The sequence below is a fragment of the Chlorocebus sabaeus genome, chromosome 5 (genome assembly GCF_047675955.1).
Source record: "Chlorocebus sabaeus isolate Y175 chromosome 5, mChlSab1.0.hap1, whole genome shotgun sequence".
In the NCBI taxonomy this organism is placed as follows: Eukaryota; Metazoa; Chordata; class Mammalia; order Primates; family Cercopithecidae; genus Chlorocebus; species Chlorocebus sabaeus.
In genome coordinates, this window is record NC_132908.1 from 69,832,633 (window position 1) to 69,851,601 (window position 18,969).

At 50.6% G+C, this 18,969-nt stretch overlaps 1 protein-coding gene across 1 annotated transcript in view; it reads right to left on the reverse strand.

Annotated features, from left to right (window-relative positions):
- The window catches only part of CALB2 (calbindin 2), a 32,769-nt gene extending 26,910 nt beyond the window's left edge, over window positions 1-5,859 (reverse strand). The window contains exon 1 of the mRNA XM_007993713.3: window positions 5,696-5,859. Coding sequence (XP_007991904.1) covers window positions 5,696-5,789 — 94 coding nt within the window. The 5' untranslated portion in view covers window positions 5,790-5,859. The remainder of the gene's footprint in view (window positions 1-5,695) is intronic.
- Window positions 5,860-18,969: the final 13,110 nt, after the last annotated feature.

Sequence of the window (18,969 nt, forward strand, 5' to 3'; positions counted from 1 at the left end):
ACAGGGGGAGGGCTGAAGCCAGAGGCCCCAGATGGGCCAGCTTGGCAAAGGAGGGCCTGTGATGCAATCCGCCGGTGGGCTGGGGCTGGAGAGGGACTGTTCTTGAAGAGCCTCAGGCCTGCTCTATTAATTCTGGCTCCCTTGGTGTTGGAATTGATTTCCCTGAGGGGTCTCCTTAGCCCTGGAAACCTCCCCCAGGGGCTTGGCTGGTAAAGCGACTGAAGTCTGGAGGGGAAGATACAAGCTGAGTAGGGCAGGGATAGCTGGCCGGGCCGGGCTGGTAGCTGCCCTGGCAATGGGGGGCTGGCGTCTTGTTTGTGAAACGGGTCCCTTAGGCGGCCTCCCCCGGGAGCCCCAGCTCTTCACAGACCAGCTGCTCCCCGCTGCCGGCTGGTGCAATCAGAGTCAGAAGCAGAGCCATAGCGGGCAAGAGCCCACTTGGAGGTTCCCAGCGTAGAGCTGGTGCGCATGGACACTGTTAGTGAACTGGGGGGTTGGGGGTGGGAGCAGAGCCAGGGGTGGGGGACATTTTCCAGGGCCTACCCCAGATGGGTCAGGCAGCTGTTCCCTGAGTACCTCATATCCTGACATCACGCCACGCCCAACTGAGAGGTATACAGACCCCTAGAGGTTCACTAACAGGGTTCAGAGAAAGCTCTCCTCTGACAACTTTAATCTCGGTTCCCAGTGTCAGACCCTGTTGATTTTAATGGGCCAAGACCCAATCGTTTTGATAAATCCTATGATTACCTTATAAACGTCATAGGTATGCTGCATTGTAACTGTTGTGTCATTTATATAAACACTTAATGTACATCACGTGTGTTGTGACCCTATTTCAACGTGTCTTTCGTTTTGGTACTGCAGGACCCCTCATGCAGCCGCCCGAGGCCAGTTGCCCAGGTTTCCATCCATCTCTGAGAGGTGCTGCTGTTGTGAATTTCCTCCCTATTCCCGAAACCAGGGACAAACAAACGAGCAGTGGCCCGTGCTCTGGAAGAGCCTGCCTGGGCCCTGCAGTCTGGCCGTGAGTGGTCCCCAGTGTTGTGTGGGCTTAGAGACGACTTCCACCAGGTCACTGGGTTTCAGAGGGCGAGGATGGGAGCCTGGGCAGAGCCATCCTCAACCCTTTGTGGCTTCTGTTGTTATTTTCAAAACCCCTCAGGGTCCACATAGATAAGGAGCAGGACTCAGTCCCTGTGAGAGGCTTTGAGCACCCCCTGCGTCACCTGGGCCACTTGGAGGTGAATAGGAGCCCAGAAGAGTCTAGACAGATCCCCCCACCTGGAGACATACACATATTTCTTACAAGGGAAGAAAAGGTGTCTATCACATTGTTTTCTTTTTATATCTTTATTTATTTAGTTTTTTTTTTTTTTTAAGATAGGGTCTGGCTCTGTTGCCCAGGCTGGAGTGCAGTGGTGCAATCATAGCTCACTGCAGCCTTGGACTTCCTGGGCCCAAGCCATCTTCCTGCCTCAGCCTCCCAAGTAGCTGGGACTACGGGCGTGCACCACCACACCTGGCTAATTTTTAAATTTGTAGTAGAGCAGAGGGTGGGGGGGTTTTCACTGTGTTGCGCAAGCTGGTCTCGAACTCCCGGCTTCAAGTGATCCTCCTGCCTCGGCCTCCCAAGGTGCTGGATTACAGGCCTGAGTCACTGTGCCTGGCCTCCCTTCTTATATCTTTATTGTTTTGCTGACTACACAGGAAACAGATACTCTTGTAAAATTTTCAAGTGCTACAGAAATTAACTTAGAAAGTAAAAGAAAATCCCCTTTCATGTGGCTTATCCACTCTTCAGAGAGAACCGCTATTATTCAGTTGTATTTTTCTAAATATCCTGCAACATACATACGTCATTCATAATAAAAATGGGCTTATATCATAATAGTGTTCTGCTACAGTTTTAAACAATATCTTAATAATACATCTTGGACATTTTTCCATGTCACTACAAAAGCTTCACTTTGCCCTATCATACTCCATCATAGAGATGACCATATTTATTTTTCTGTCCCCCAGTGAAGCACATACCCCCATGCCCGTTGAAATTGTTAGTAATTCCAAAGAACACTGTAATAGACATGCTTGTTCATATAACTTTTTGCACACATACGAGTATATCTATGTAGGTTAGATTCTTGGAAGGGAGTAGGATGTTCAACTTGGCCCCATGAATGTCCGCTTGCCCCTGGAAGAGAATTCATCTTATCTCTACACTCTTAGTTTCTTTCAAAGGGGTAGCAAAAGCTAAGGCACTTCTCTTTGGAGCTACAACTTTGCTGCTTGCAGATGGTCAGTAAAATAGGAGCCTGCTGGCCTGTCTAATCAGAACCACAAATAAAGGACAGTGTGAACTCTGAACTGGGCATCCCTCAGCCACCTGGGTCCTTTAGAGGGGGAAAGTTTCTGATACAGAAGCGATCAGGAAGCAACAGGGCAATAAGCTCAGATACGTAAGACCCTGTCGGGGCCACTCAGAGCATGGAGGTGATGTGTGAAGAGCCCTAGACCCCACCAGGGTCATTGGGTGGGCTTGGCTGTGATCTTCCCTACCTCAGCCTTTCAGAGGCAATGTTGGAACCCTCCCAAATGCATGCCCTTGGCTGACTGCTGAGGCAGAGTTGGTGGAATGGTATTGTGGACTAGGAGACCAGATTCCTGGTTTCCCCTTCACCTCTTCCTGCTTTGCTATGTGATCTTGTGAAAAGAATTTTGCCTCTTTGAGTCCTAGTTTCTCACTCTCCGAACACACACGTCTTCCTTTCTCTACCACAAGGCTAATAAGAATTTTGAAAATAATCCAGCTCTTTAGGGTGATGGTGGCTTTTTCCATTTTGAAATGGGCTAAGGATCCTCCTGCCCCCATCCTCCCTCTCGTTGGGATTCAGCTGCCTCCTAAGATCTCTTGTCTTTGTTTACTACCAGCCAGCATCCAGAAGGGGTGGGGAGGTGGTTCCCACTCTCGGGGCTGTGGTTAATTGGGCTCCAGTGAGCTCACTCCAGGGACCTGGAGAGCTGCAAGGGAGAGTTCTCTCAGGCGTTTTTAAGATTGTGAGTGGTGGGGGGCACTCTTAGAATTGGGAAGAAACCCCATGTTGAAAACGGAAACCAGAATTGGTAGGAGAGAGGCCTAAATAGGGCTGGGAGCACCTCAAGCAGTGCAGTGTTCGGCTCATCTGCAGCCTTTGGGTGTTCAGGAGGGGAGGAAGGTCACCCAAAGCCTAATTCTGGATCCTTTTGTGGAATTCCAACTTGGCTGTATACCTATTTTCCTAAGTCACCTCTCCCTCATCTCTGGTATTTTAATCCTCATTGCCTTCCTTCTCTGTCGGGTCCATGGCCCTTCCTTGGGACTCCCGTGAGGCTGTGATGCAGAGATGGCAGTGGGAGCCTGATAGACAAGGAAGATGCAAGCATCGAGCTCCCCCTTCAACCCGGAGCAGGAGGGAGCCAGAGGCACGATGACTGTGGGAGGCTTTGAAGATCTTGGGTTTGGTGGTAGCTTAACTACACTGTAGCCAAGCCAAGGACCCCATTTTGGGATCCATGAAACTGCCCATCACCCCCAAGGGTGGGTTGGGGGCTTTTCTTTGGGGGAATGGGAGGGAGACGTGTACCTATCATCCTGGAAAAAATCCCTCTTCCAAACCAAGCCGGTGTCCAGGAACCAGAGTGGGGGAATAAACGCTGGCTAGGAACCAGTCCCACCAGTAACTTGCTCCATGACCTCAGAAAAGTCAACCCCTGTGTCTATTTCCTCATCTGTATAAGGGGAGTCATGGTCTGCCCGGCAGCCTCACAGCTTGAGAAGGTGCAATTGTGCTTAAGTACAACGTCTCAGATAAACGTAAAGATCTGCATGGTTATAGACAGTGCTCTTGGTTGTCCCTCTGAGAATGGGGGAAAGTAGAACTGTAGAGTCCTCTGTTTATAGCTGACTCATCTACCAGGAAGCCAGTGGTGTAACCTTGACTGCTTGGTAACTTTCCTTGAATCATGCAAGTCTCTGGTGCAGATAAACTGGCAGGAGCCTCCTTAGGGAACGTGCATGTCATCTGGAATACTAAAAGGCTGCACTTCTCTTAGGAGAGCCCTTTGTACCATGGGAATTTTATGGCAGGAGCTGGGGATTAGAAATACAACCCCTCCTTAGCCCCATTTTACAGATTTAACAATCTACCCACCTCCGTCAGTAATTCATAGGCAGATCACAGTCCTAACGCAGGTATTCAAATGCCTAGTCCCCTACCCCTTCAACTTTGTCAGTTGGCTCTAAGGAAACAAAATTTCACCCATTAGCATCCCCAGACATTAACCCCTGCCTCCCCATAGCACTCTGGGCAGAGGATCTCTGTTCAGCCACCTCCACACACAGCCAAGGCAAGGAAGGGAGGAGGGAAGAATGGAGTGAGGCACACCTGACGCCCCTCTGTTTTCCATCCTCCTTGCTCTCAGACCCCAGGATAAACTCCCTGAGCCACCAGGCTGTCACCCCACACAGATCTGGGACAGGGGCCTGAATGACAGGTGTCAGAGCCCACAGGACTGAGCCTGGCCCCCTGGGGGGCTGTGCAGTGCAGTGGTTAAGAACTTGTGTTCTGGAGACAGCATCTGTCTTAGCCTTTCCCGTTGGCCTCCCTTTGGGGTCAGCCCCTCCAGGAGCCAGTAGCTACCCCAGGGGAGGGTAGCTACAGACACCACAAAATGTGTGAGATGCCAGGACATTTTGAATGCTCATCTTAGCCAGGTCTGTGCGTAGAGAGGGACATCAGATCACTTATTTTTTCAGAGTGACAGAAACAGAGTCTCTAGTGATAGCAAAAGCCTCTAAAAGGGGACCACCCTTTATGCCTGAGTCAGACCACCACAGACTCTCGGAATCCCAGTGCTGGGGGCTACCTCCAAAGGTCATTCTGTCTGGCCCTTGCTTTTTGGTGGAGTCAGTGTCAAGACCACACAGAACAGAGGGTTGGTCACTGAGGCACTTAGGGTGGTGCCTCCCCCTACCCAGAGATGAAGTCACCAAGAGCACCAAGGATTATCACTATGAGGGAACAGGTCTGGGACTGGCACCCCAATGCTGTCCCCACCACACCCACTGCTGCTGTGTCAGGAAACCCACATGCCGATGGCGGCTGGAAAATGGACAAAGGAAGCCAGGGGGTGCTCAGGGTCCCCAATGCCATTTTACACTCCTGCTCCCAGCCAATCAAGCAGGGGAGGCCAAGTTTCCCTTCAGGATCCCCTAATTTATCCCAGCCTCCAGCAGTGTAAGGGGGCTAACCTGACATTCAACGAAACGGGAAGAGGAGGAAAGAAATGAGTGGGCTTCTGAGACCTGTGGCTGGAGCAGCTGAAGGCAGGCAGGGGAGGTGGGGGAGATGGCAGGGGGAACCTGGAGGCCTTCCCAGCCCAGGCCACCTCTCTGAGAAAGCTCCCACCTGCTCAGAGTAAAGCTGCAAATGCGGTGGGCTCTGGGTCATCTATGTTAGGGAAGAAAGTTACTGACAGTTGTGCCCAGAGCAGCCGGATGTCTCCCAAACTCGGGAACCCTACCCCATCAGGCTCTGCGACCAGGCCACCTCCTAAGGGCAAACGTACACCTGCCCGCATTCAGCGCCGCCCCCTGCCCCCTTCACCGCAGGTCCCCTGGGTGCCAATGGGCACAGAAGTTGGGAGCTTTACTAACCGTCTGCGTCAAAGTGCTTCCAGATTTCCAGGAACTGGGACGCCGTCAGCTCGGCCAGGTGCAGGTAAGGGGGCTGCTGCTGCGGGCCAGCCATGGCGAGCCGCTCGGAGACCTTAGCCTGCACCGCTCCCGCTCCGCGCCGGCTGGGCTCTGGCACTCGCGCTGGGGCTGTGCGCCACGCTGCCCTTATATACGCTCTGGAGCCTGCGCCCGCGCCCGGCTGCCAGCAGGGGGCGCGCTCGCTCAGAGAATCCGGCCGGGGCGCGGCGCGGCGCGGCTGGGGCGGCGGCACGAGAGGCTGGGCCCGGACTCGTAGGGGGCCCTTACCTCTGCGCTGAGACCCCTCGGCGCCGGGCCAGGGACACCCGGAGGCTTTTCGGTGAAAAAGAGGGAGAGGCTGACCTTGCCTTCCCTCCCGACCGTCTTGAGTACATCCACCACTTATTATTGCTGGCAGTAGCAATAATAACAGTAGTAACAACACTAATAGTGATACTAACACAAATTTGACAAATATTTAGCACTCGGGCTTCAGAGTTCACTAGGTCTCTATCGTGCCTCCTCTCTCCTGATCCTTCCACAGCAGGAAGAGCAGGGACCACTTTTCTGATGAGGTATTTGTGACTTGAGATGATTAAGTGACTGGCCCAGCGAATTAGTGGCAGGGCTAGAATTTGAACTCAGCACTCTTTCCACGTCGCACGTGGCTCCTTCATGGGGCCTGGTCTTGCAGAGCAGCCAAGAGTTCTCAAGGCTTTAGTGGGGAGCAGCTAGAATCAGCAGTGCCCCGGGAGGATTCCGATGGAAGTGGCGTGGGGGTGGGGGTGCGGGGCTTCCACTGTCTGTTTGGGTCCTGGTATATCCGTCCCTTTGGAGCCTCCCTCCACCCCTGGTACCTGCCTCACCCTGGCCGTGCTCTGGGGGGCTTTTAGACATTTGGCCAGGGGGTGGCAGAACTAGATCAACCCGTACCAGGTCTTAACCACGCCCACCTAGGGACATCGTGGGAATGTGCCTGCTCCAGTGGGCAGAGAACAACGTCCAACTCTATCTTGGGGATGTTCTGAGCTGGTCTCAGAGAAAAGAGACGAGGCTACTGAGCGCACATCCTGAGGGCAGCAGACAGGACTCCCCAGCAGGGAGCTGGTCCCCCTCCCCATTCTCTCCTGCGGTCTGAGCCCTTGGGGGTCTGTCCTGACCTTGTGGTAAGGTAAGACACCTTACCCACAGAGTGACAGCATCCTCCCTCCTTTCTCCCCTCTCCTGCCACGGAGTGACTGAGACATGAATTGATGCTCATTAACATGTGCTAATAAGTGTTAGCTGAACCACCTTCCAAGAGGAGAGTGAAAGGGAAGGAGGTAAGTGAGAATGAAAAGGAGGTCGCTGCGGGACAGGGGAACCCAGGAGGAGACAGAGAGGGGGTTGTCCCTTGGAGGGAGGGCCAAGCCCAGAGAGAGTCTCAAAAGGGCAACAGAGAATGCAGGTTCCAAAACCATTTGTTCTTTGGCTAGGGTGAATGTGTTTAGAGTTTCTTACAGCAACAGACTAGGAGGGAGAAGTCATCAAAAGCTAGCTTTAGAGGTACCCACCCACCTTGCTGAGAGATTCACAAAAGCCCCTAGGGAGGCAGGATGGCTCAGTGGTTAAGAGTAGACCCTCAAGAATCAGGCTGCTTGGGTGCGAATCCCAGAATCAGCTGTGTGACCTTGAGCAAATTACATAACCTGTCTGCCTCAGTTTTTCTCTTCTGCAAAATGGGCATGTGGGCATATGCCTCTTAGAATTGTTGGCCAGGTTCAGTGGCTCATGCCTGTAATTCCAGCACTTTGGGAGGCTGAGGCGGGCAGATCACGAGGTTAAGAGATTGAGACTATCCTGGCCAACATGGTGAAACCCCATCTCTACTAAAAAAAATCCAAACAACAAAAAACAAAAAACAAAAAAAAGTTAGCCAGGCGTGGTGGTGCATGCTTGTAATCCCAGCTGCTTGGGAGGCTGAGGCAGGAGAATTGCTTGAACCTGGGAGGCAGAGAGACTGCAGTGAGCCGAGATCGCACCACTGCACTCCAGCCTGGGCAACAGAGCGAGACTCTGTCTCAAATAATAACAATAATAATACAATTGTTCTGAGGATTAAATGAGTTAGGGCTCCTGCTGCCCTTCATGGAGCCAGTGATCAGTGGTTGGCTTGGCAAGAAATTTCTCAGTCAGCATCCCCTCCCCTGCCGTAGCTAATGGCTCCTGGAGGGGCTGACTCCAAAGGGAGGCCAACGGGAAAGGCTAACACAGATATTGTCTCCAGAACACAAGTTCTTAACCACCGCGCTGCGCAGCCCCCCGGGGGCCAGGCTCAGCCCTGTGGGCTCTGACACCTGTCATTCAGGCCTCTGTCTTAGATCTGTGTTGGGTGAGAGAGCTCATCCCTGCTTCTCCAAGAAGCAAAGCCAGTGTCTCCATGCTACTTTGGTTTTCCTGGTGAGGAGCCAAAGTGAAGCTCCTACTTCCTGCTTTCCAGAGCTGTTGAGATCAGGGGGACATGGTTCTGGGTGTGACAGCAGGGTGGCCACAGCGACCTTTAAACTCTCTACTGGGACAGTCTTGCATGGTTCATTTCAGATGCACAGTTGATCTGTTTCTGGGAGGCCCATTCCTGGAGGACTGAGGAGCCCAGGCTGGTGCCTTTGTGCTTTATCTCCAAGTTGAGTCCTGCAGAAACAGCCACATTTAGCAGTTACAAGTTCCTGCCCTGGAGTCAGATAGATATGGGCTCAAAATACTCTTGCTGGTTGTGAGGCCTTGGGCAAAGCTATTTAACCTCTTTGAACCTTAGTAAAAATCAAGGTAATTAGTCTCACAAAGTCATTGTAAGGACCAAAAAGAATGTAATCAAGGGGTTAGCTAGCAAGAAGCCCAGCAGCTGGAAGTGCTTAATTAACAGGTAGGTATTCTTACCAATGCAAGGATGTGAGGAGGGATTTTTCTTGTTGTTCTGAAATAGTGGTACTTAGGTCACATCTGGAATCACAGGAATCAGACATCTCGTGTCTTCCTGGCTTGCTCAGCCTGCCTGCCACCAGCCACCAAGACCAGGGATTATCAGGGGAGATGTCTGGGTGCAAGAGAGAGGAGCATTGGCCTTCGGGGAGTGCCGCCTTTGTGGCTGTCCTGAAGTCAAGTCTTGTTGGAGGAACCCGCAGAAATCCTCTCCAGGTTGTGGGGGATTTCTGCAGTAAGGAGAAACTGGAGATGCCCCCTGGCTCCAGAGTGGGCTGGGGTGAGTGGTATTCTGGAGTTTGGCCCACATATGAAGATGGACTGGTGCTTGCTTCTTACTCAGAGCTGTCCGAAGCCCTATGAAAGCAGCCTAGACTGCCCCGTCCTGCGTCTAGAAGGAAGATGGGAGCTACCACGGTTCTCTGCAGCCCTTGGGGGTTGCTGTGGCTCCTGGGAAAGGTGCATATAGTTTAAAGGGGGGCCCGAAGCCAGGTACCTGCTGGTGTTTATGATATCCTCAGTGTTTAGGAAGCTAGAGCGGAGCTGAAGACTGCTCCAAAAAACCTTCACTCCACTATGCACAGGCCCTCAAACTCCTCAGAGACCAGCAACAGGAGCCAGAGCCTGGGATGCTCCTACAACCCACAAGGGACCAGAGAGGTAGGAAGATCTCTCACCCCTCATTTCTCCTTGCAGCTCCCTCTGCCCTACCAGAAGGGGATTGTCTTGGAGCCAGCCACCCCTTCTCTCCAGGCTCAGCTCCAGACCCAAGCCCCTTGTCCAGTTTGCAATGGGAAAGGAGAAGAACTTTGCATTGAAGAAGAGACTGGAGTCTTAGTTGGACTGGTCCAAGTTTCAATAACCGAATGTGTGAGGAGAAACATGGACTCAGGTAAGAAATCATTCAGGGATAGGAAAGTGAGGTTCAATGAGCATATTTTAAAGCAGTGACGGTAAAGACAGAACACTTTTATGAGCACATCTCCATGAATTGAGGCTCTTGCAAGTAATTTCAGATGTCTGGGGTTCTGCTTCCCTTCCAGGACTTCCTCTCAAGTTTTATTATGATGATGATAATGATGATGATGACGACAATGATGGCGATAACCATGAGGATACCTCTCAGTGCCTTGACAGAGGGTTTTGATGTGTCTTGCTTTGTTTGGTCCTCACAACTACCCTATCAGATGTGCAATGCAATAGTTTGACCCATTCTAAAGATAGGGAAATCAAGGCTCAGAGAGATTAATACCCAACCAAGACCTGGGAGGGATGGGGTGTCAATAACACTTTGTCCCTTCAGTTTCCATGGTATATGAAGTCTTTGTGGACCAGGTGCCAAGCTCCTGGGCACTATGTATAAAGTTCTTCCCGGACCCTGGTCACTGGAGCCACAGGGCCCCTCCCAGTGTTAAGGAGTAATGCCAGGCCCACTGTTTCCAGGATGCCCCCCAGTTCTCTGATGGCTGGTTCCTCCCTTCACCAGAAGGGCAAATTGGGGACCACCTTCACTTTTGCATCCCCAGCCCACCAGCTCATCCTGAGTGCCATGATCTGACACCAAGGACTGGCAGGGAGACATGGCCAACTGTCCCTCTGCCCCAGGACCCTAGAATCACTCCCTCAAGAAGGGAGGGAGACCTGGTGACTGAAGTGGTGAGATGTCAGAGGAAAAATGACAAACAACTTTCCAGCCAGGATCCACTGGGCTTCGGTAATTGGCTGAGCTCCTCAGAGCACCTGGTGTTGTTTTGGAGCACTTCAAAGGGAAAAAGAAGAAGCCTGACCTGGTACCTCACTATGCCTAGAACTGTTTCTTCCAGATACTGCTTCCTTGGTTTTTATAATGGTCAGGCCTGGCTACCGGAGTGCTGGAGAGTTGGCCTTGCTTCCCAGAAAGGAGGATGAAAGGGATGCAGGAGCCCAGCAGTTTCCATGGAAACGGACTGAGGTGGTGGAGAAAATAGAGAAACCAGAGGAACCCAGAGGTGGAAGCAGAACTTTTGAATAACCCAGTCTGAAGCTTGAGATCTAAGGACAGCTCCCTCTGTACAAAGGATTTGGGTCACCAGGATAGCAACAGGAGGTGAAATAGCAGTAGCTGGGGGCTGTTGGGTGATCCTCCCTCCGCAAGCAGGGACACAGGGGCCGAGAGCTCAGGCTCCAGAATTCCACAGGCCCCTTTCAGCTCCTGGATCTGCTGCGTATCGGCAGCTCTGCTATGTGTTAGTTTTGTAACCCTGGGTAAAATGTCGACGCTCTCTGAGCTTATATTTCCTCATTGGTAAAATGGGGATAACACTAGTAACTGCCTCAAAGCCTTTGCGAGCATTAAGACAGGTAATGCATGTTAAGAGTGATGCAAGGCCTGGAACAAAATAAGCATTCAAATGTTATTACAGGGGAGAAAACCGAAGGCAAGTGATGGCGAGTTTAATCCAAATGAGTGCAATCCATCTCCACCCTGGCCAAAGCAACTGGTTCAGGGATAGGCAATGAGACATCATATCCCAGAATGCAAAGGAGCTACTGGGACCCTGTCTCTATTTGCAGACAGTCTAATGTGAAGCTGTGAGGTCTGGAATCATTGCAGCTATATTGACACCATGAGTGCAGAGCCTGGGGTGAGGGAAATGGGAGAGGGCACAGAGTAGACACCGAGGATGAAGCCAATGTTTCAAAAGACAGAGCAGAGAGACTGCAAGAAATCAGGTCACAAGTGACATCATTTGAACTGCTGGATCAAGCTGAGCCTGAAGTACCTTTGGACTTCTCAGTTGCACAAGTCAATACATACCTTTTAGTGTTCAAGCCCATTTATGGTAGATTTTCTTTCATTTGCAACCAAAAAGGCCTGACTGATAATCCATGAAGAGAACAGTTGTCCTTGTGGAAGCTGGAAACAGGAAACCTTTTGGAACCAAACTTCTCTCTCCCTCTTTCTCTTAGAGCACAGGGCCGCTCTTTCACAGATTGTCTGTGTGTGCTCTGTACCTCTATTTTCTTCTCTTCCTCCCAGCAGTCATCCTTACAACCTTGCCTTTTACAGTCACCAGCTACAACTTGTCCCCAAGACTCCTCTACCTTCCATTTCCCCTGACAATCTTGCCCCTCTTTCCATATTCCAGACTCCTGAGAAAAGAATCTGGTTGATCTAGCTTATCTTTTCATGTGAAGCCATTCAAATCATTGGCTGCTGTCCTGCCTTGCAAGGCCACCTAGGGTTGGGCACCCATCTCTTAGTCCAATCAGCTGTGGCTGGGGACAAGTCTCAGGAGGGCAGTGGGCAGCACCGAGAGGGGCCTATTTCCCTTAGGGACACCTATGGGCATGGTGGAATTAACTGACACCTCTAGTGTTGGGTGCTCAACACAGAAAACTCAAACAAGCTGTGGAACATGTTTGCTTTAACATTGGGTAAAAAAACATTCGGACCAACGAATTCAAATATAAAAGGGACAATCTGGGGGAAGGGTGTCATCTAAAACAGGGGTTGGCAAACTTTTTTTGTAATGGGCCAGATAGGAATTTTTTGGGGGGGGTGCTTCGTGGGCCTTAGGTTCTCAGTCTCAACTACTCAACCCTGGTATTATAGTGTAAAAGCTGCTGTAGGTAATATATAAACAGAAGAATATGACTCTGTTCCAATAATACTTTTAGTAATAATAGTAATTAAAAAAAAATATGGTGGGCCTAATTTGGCCTGTGGGACATAGTTTACTGATCCTCATCTAGTAAATGAATTCTAGGTTCTCTCTAAGCCTAATGAAACCTATGTAGAAGGATTGTTGTAATGATTCCATAAAATAATCTATGCAAATTGCTTAGCACAGTGGTTGGCACAGGGTCGATGGGGTTGGCCATTTCTATTCTCTTTTTTATACAGTGGGCTCTCGGAATAACTGGGTTCCAGATCCACCAACATGCTTGATTAATCTAGAAGAGTCCCTTCATCTTCTCTGAGCTGAGCTGGAAGCTGATCATGTCCCTCCGTATGGTGAGATGGGATTTCTAAGGAAAGGAGTTGCAGGAGGAAGAGAAAGGTGCAGGCAAGGAGGACAAAAGGAAATGTAGCGTGCATGAGTCCAGATCCACAGGGCATCCGTGTGAGGCAGGCTTGGCTCTGCCTGGGGGCCTGGCAGGGAGCCCTGGGCTTGATTTGCAAACAAATCTGCTCTATTTCCTGCCAGAACAGGATTTCCAGGTGGCCAGGAATTTGGACTCTTTTACCAAGAATGGGAAAAGTGTCCCTAGGGGGTCAGTGTCCCACTTCCAGGATTCCCCAGAATGCCGCAGGGATGTGAGAATGAGATGCTCAAAGATAAGGGCTGCATATCATTCACTCATGAATTCATTACAAATGTTATTCATTCATGCTGTGGAAAAAATATTGATTAGCCAGCTACTTTGTGCCAGGCACTGTACTAGGGCCTAGGGATTCAGTGGTTTGCAAAACAGAAATGGTTCCTCCCTTCAGGAGTTTAAAGTCCAGTGGGGGAGACAGACATTGATCAAACCACACAACACACATATAAGTGAAAACAGAGTGAGTATCAGGGAGCGACCTTATCTAGCATGGGTAGGAGGCCATCCTGAGAGGGAACTAACCAGGAAGAGGGAGGAGGTGAGCATTCCTGGATTTAAACTCCATGCACCAAGACTCCGTGCTGGCGGAGCTGTAAGAAAGCCAGAGGGATGGGAGAGCAGTGGGACGAAGGGGTGCATGGTGGAGGTGACCCTGGAGAGGCTGGCAGGGCCAGACCCTAGAGCACTGGGAGGTATCAAAGGGCTTTCTGCCAGCAACAAACATAACCAGGATTATGGTCTCCCTCTGGCTTCTGTGTAGCGGGTGACTAGAAAGGAGGCTAAGTGGATACAGGGAAACCTGTCAGGTGACTCCTGCGACTGCCCGGGAAAGACGGCCGTACCTGGGCCTCCAGAGGGGCAGTGGTCATGGAGCAAAGTGGTCAGGAACTATGTAGGCAGAAAATAGGATCTGACCATGAGTTAGATATGGATGGTGAGGAAGAGGGAGATTCACTCTTGGTATTGGCACCTGGGAGAAAAGCAGACACTAACTGAGATGGGGGGGTGCTGGCAGAGGACTAGATTTGAGAAGGATACACTCTGCATTTGTTGGAAGTGTTGTTTGAGTTGTCTTTGAATCAATCTACTGTGGACAAATGTTTGTATCCCTTCAAAATTCAGATGTTGAAAGCCTAACCCCTGATACAATGGTATTCAGAGTGGGGTCTTTGGGGCATGATTAGATCATGAGGGTGGAGCCTTCATGAATAGGCTTAAGGCCCTTATAGAAAGAGGAAGAGGCCGGGCGTGGTGACTCATGCCTGTAATCCTAGCACTTTGGGAGGCCGAGGTGGGCAGATTACAAGGTCAGGAATTCAAGACCAGCCTGGCCAACATGGTGAAACCCCATCTCTACTAAAAATACAAAAATTAGCTGGGCGTGGTGACAGGCGCCTATAGTCCCAGCTACTCAGGAGGCTGAGGCGGGAGAATCACTTGAACCGGGGAGGCGATGGTTGCAGTGAGCTGAGATCATGCCACTGCCCTCAAACCTGGCCACAGAGCTAGACTCCGTCTCAAAAAAAAAAAAAAAAAAAAAAAAAAGAGGAAGAGACACAGGATCTCTTTCTGTGCCCTCTGGCATATGAGGATACAAGAAGACGGTCATCTGCAAACTAGGAAGCGGGTATTCACCAGACACTGGATCTGCTGGCACCTTGAACCTGGACTTCCCAGCCTCCAGAATTGAGGGAAATAAGTTTGTGTTGTTTAAGCTACCCAGTCTATGGTATATTTGTTATAGAAGTCTGAGCTGACTACAACATCATCTAAGGGAATGCATAGACCAGGTAGGGGGATTTAGGGACCCAGAATTTGGAGGAGAGGTCTGGGCTAGAGAGGTAAATTTGGGAACCCCTGGGTGTTGAAACTGCACCGGGCCTGGCCTTACACACTTGGCTGGTGTGTACCTCGGGGGTCCTTCGGCGCTGTCTCCAAGCTTGTTTCCCACTGCTCCCATGCCCAGTAGCCACTCAGGGCAGAGGCAATGGTTCCAAGGTTGAAGGTATTCGTGGCTTTGCTCTTCAAGTTTCAGATCCATGAGTTTCACTGAAAGAGAAGGTAGTTGCTTCTAAGACGGACATGTTAGCTAGAACCATAAATAGGTAAGTTTAAGATATTTCTTCACCCCATTCCCCTCTTCCCTTGAAGAAGATCAGATCAATTACAGGAAAACAAATGAACGATATTTTCTTTGCACATCTATCGAAGTGAATCTGTGACCCTACTGTGCTCAGTCTTATTTGTCTCCCTGGCTAGAATGGAGGTAGGGCCTTGTCTACCTTGTCTGTTTTGCTCATCACTTTTCTTCTCAGCTTGCAACACCATTCATGGGCCATATGCACTCAAGGGATCATTGTTTTGTTTGTTTTGTTTTTGTTTGTTTGTTTTTGTTTCGTTTTGTGTTTTGAGATGGAGTCTTGCTTTGTTGCCAGGCTAGAGTGCAGTGATGCGATCTTGGCTCACTGCAACCTCCGCCTCCTGGGTTCAAGTGATCCTCCTGCCTCAGCCTCCCCAGTAGCTGGGAGGTTTGTGCCACTATGCCCAGCTAATTTTTTGTATTTTTAGCAGGGATGGGGTTTCACCATGTTGGCCAGGATGGTCTTGATCTCTTGACATCGTGATCCATCCACCTTAGCCTCCCACAGTGCTGGGATTACAGGCATGAGCCACCGCGCCCAACCAGGATAATTGTTGAATGAATGAAAGACTGAATGAAGATCAGAGGAGTGGAAAAGGATGTTTCTGTGTATAGAGTCAAGACCCCTCTGGAAGCTCTAGAAATGACCCCTTGCACGCACTGGGACAGCTCAGCTCCTGGCAAGTAAGTGCCAGGCAGCAAGCCCACTTGGGCTGCCGTCCTGAGGGCAGCTGCTCGCCCTGCTGGGGGCCGCGGCACCGTCTGGTCAGGAGGAGCTGCCTGCCTCATAGCTGCTCCCTGAGCTGCCTTCCTAAGCACGTCAGTGGGAATCCCCTCACAGGCAGGCCACAGGAGGGGGCAAGTGGTGAGCAGGCCGAGGCCGGAAGAAGCCAAACTAGGGTGCTTCCTGGAGTCTGCAGATCAGCTGTCATTGCCGATGGTCTGATACAAGAGCCAGAAGCCTGGGTGCAGCCCAGCCCACCAGGTAGAAGATCAAGAGAGAAGAGAGGAAGACGGAGGTGGAGGGTAGGAAAGAGAAAGGCATGTGATTTTCGAGGGATTGCAGAGCCAGTTAGTGATACCTGGGCCTCCTGGGTCTCCCACTCATAGTAGATGCCAATGGCACCTGCCAAGATCCCCTCTGACAATCGTGCACCATTCCCCAGCTGCTGTGGGTGTTGGGTGCCAAGGCTCAGACATGGACCATTCTCTGGAGAATTGTCACCTTGCACAGAGGTGCTCCTCCCACCCCAACCATGGGACAATCCGTAGCCAATGACTGATATATAAGAGGTATAGAGGCTGGGTGCCTTGCCTTGAGGTGGGAAAACCCTGCAGTACCATTCATGCCCCAGAGCTCCCCATGGGATCCAGCTGGGGCCAGACTTCAGCAGAACCTGCACCTCTACTTCTTCCTTGCCCTGCCTTCTCCTCTGGCTCTTTACATGCTTTAGAGCCCTTCTGTGATAACACACCTGCACAAGCCTTTTCCAATAGACACAAGACATGCTCTCGGGCTACAATTTGTCTCTCACTACTTGTTGAAGCCCCAACCCTTCATTTAGGACCCAAGTTTCTGAAGCTTCCAGAAATGTGCATTTTCACATACAGGCAAGTGCCCCTACATCTCTCCATATCAGTGGCGTGCCAACAAAGCATTCTCACACCACCCTTTACCCACTGTATGAACTTGGACTAACACTTTGACTTCTCAGAGTTTCTATTTCTGCATCCAAAGACCTGGAATCCTAATACAATCTTGCAGAGTGGCTGTGAGATAGGGAGAGGCGAGGGCACCTGGTGACAAAGAACCTGGCTTTAGAGTCACACAGACCCACCCAGCTCTGTGACCTTGGGTGTTGTGAGCTTCTCTGGCCTCCGTTTTCTCATCCATGAAATGAAGTTAATAATAGCACTGGAGCTGTAGGTGCCTGAGCGCACTAGTTGCATGCAAAACACTTCACACGGAGCCTGGCCCACTTAGTGAATACAAGCCAGAGAGCTTAGCTCTCACCTAGCACAGACTAAGTACTCAGTAAGAAGTGAGTATTGTTATTTTTATTAATGGGAATGATATGTGTAAAGTCAGGTGGTAATAATGACAATAAATACCCTTTGGATTCGTGAGAGGTGCCTGAAGAGTGTCCCGAAAGCGTGGCAGATGGACCTGATGACGCCTGATGCATGGGATGTGGGCTGGGGAGTGGCAGGCAGACGGAGCCCACCTGGGCTCACTTCTCAGTCAACTGGCATGAACCCTGCAGCCACTGTTCTGTGGCAGCCCGCCGCTGGTGGCTCACCTGCACGCCAGCCATTTGTCTCCCTGTCATCACCTCCACACTTGAAAGCAGATCCTCAGGGATCATGGACAAAGCACACAGAACAAGGAGCCACTTTTTTTCCCTCTAGGTCTGGAGAAAGGGAGGCGAGGATGGCACCCAGCAAAAAAAGACTGAGGGCTTGTCCTTGGGGAGAGGGCATCTCAACACGATGGGAAAGGGGTCAGGGCTCACAGGCAGATCCAGCCACCTCGTGTGTGTGTGTGTGTGTGTGTGTGTGTGTGTGTGTGTGTGGTCTGCAAGCTAAGAATGGCTTTTGCATTTGTAAATGGCTGGAAAAAATCAAAAGAGGAATAATACTTTGTGAACATTATATGACATCCAAATTGCAGTGTCCATAAATAAAGTTGTTTTGGAACACAGCCGCCCTCATCCCTTTGCATATTGTTTCTGGCCACTTTTGTGCTACAATGGCAAGGCTGAGTGGTTGTGACAAACTCTATGGCCTGCAAAGCTGAAAGCATTTGCTATCTGGCCATTTTCAGATGAAGTTTGCTGACTCCTGACTAAGAGCATTGGGCTGGCCAAGATTGGGTGGAAAGGAAAGTCACATCCCTCCTGCCTACAGTCCCCTCTCTCCCCACCCCTGCCAAAAATGCCATCCCTTTTCAGTAAGCTTTCTCCTCAGATCGTTGGTATTTTCTTAACACCTGGCTGATGCAGAGGGAAGGATCTGATTCATAAATTCACACTAAGGTGTTGGTGACTTCATGTATTGCACCCTCCTTCTCCCAGGAGGTTGGACTATAGGAATAAATCTTTCAGTGGTGGCATTTGAGGAACTGTGAAACGTGTCTGACTGTACATGTGTGCATGCACATGTGCAACACACACACACACACACACAGATTTGTAATTATAAAGGGTGGACACTTGGATGATTCAGGGCCCAGGACCAAAGGAAATAGAGAAATAGATTCTTTGGGGGATGAACCATCTGGGAATGTGTAGTATGCACACCACATTATTGACTCCCAGAACCTCTAAGGGCAGGTTAGAAAAGGTGCCTCCCTTCTTGATGTGAACTCTAAGCTTCAATGGGCCGGGCATGGGAGCTCGTGTCCATAATCCCAGCACTTTGGAAGGCCGAGGCAAGAGCATCCCTTGAGGGCAGGAGTTAAAGACCAGCCTAGGCAACATAGCAAGACTCCAACTTTACACAAAATGTTTTTTAAACGAACTAGGCGTGGTGGTGCACACCCACAGTCACAGCCACTCAGGAAGCTAAGACAGAGGATCGCTTGAGCCCAGGGGTTGGAGGCTGCAGTGAGCTATGATTGCGCCACTGCACTCAACCTGGGCAACAGAATGAGACCCTGTCTCTAAAAAAAAAAAAAATCAAAAACCAAAAAAACCAAATAGGGTGATGAGTACACAAAAAGGCAAACTTTACCACTGTGCAATATATCCATGTATCCCTAAATCCATAAAAATGCACAATTAAAAAATAACAAATAAATCAACCTTTAGTACAAGTCTCCTTTGATAGCACTAGGAGGTCTGGGAATCTGTGAACAAGTCATGACAATGGGGGTACTGTTCCCCCAAGGAGGTGGCCAGGAGGCCAGCACCCCTTGGCCTGGCCCAGAGGACAGGTGACAGCTGGCTTTGTGCCCTTGCTGGCCTTGATGCTCGCTGTGCGGGCCTTTGGTGCCCTGGGTGCCAGCTGCTTGCCTTTCCCCAGCGGTGCACCTTTGTCCTCTTCCCTCTGC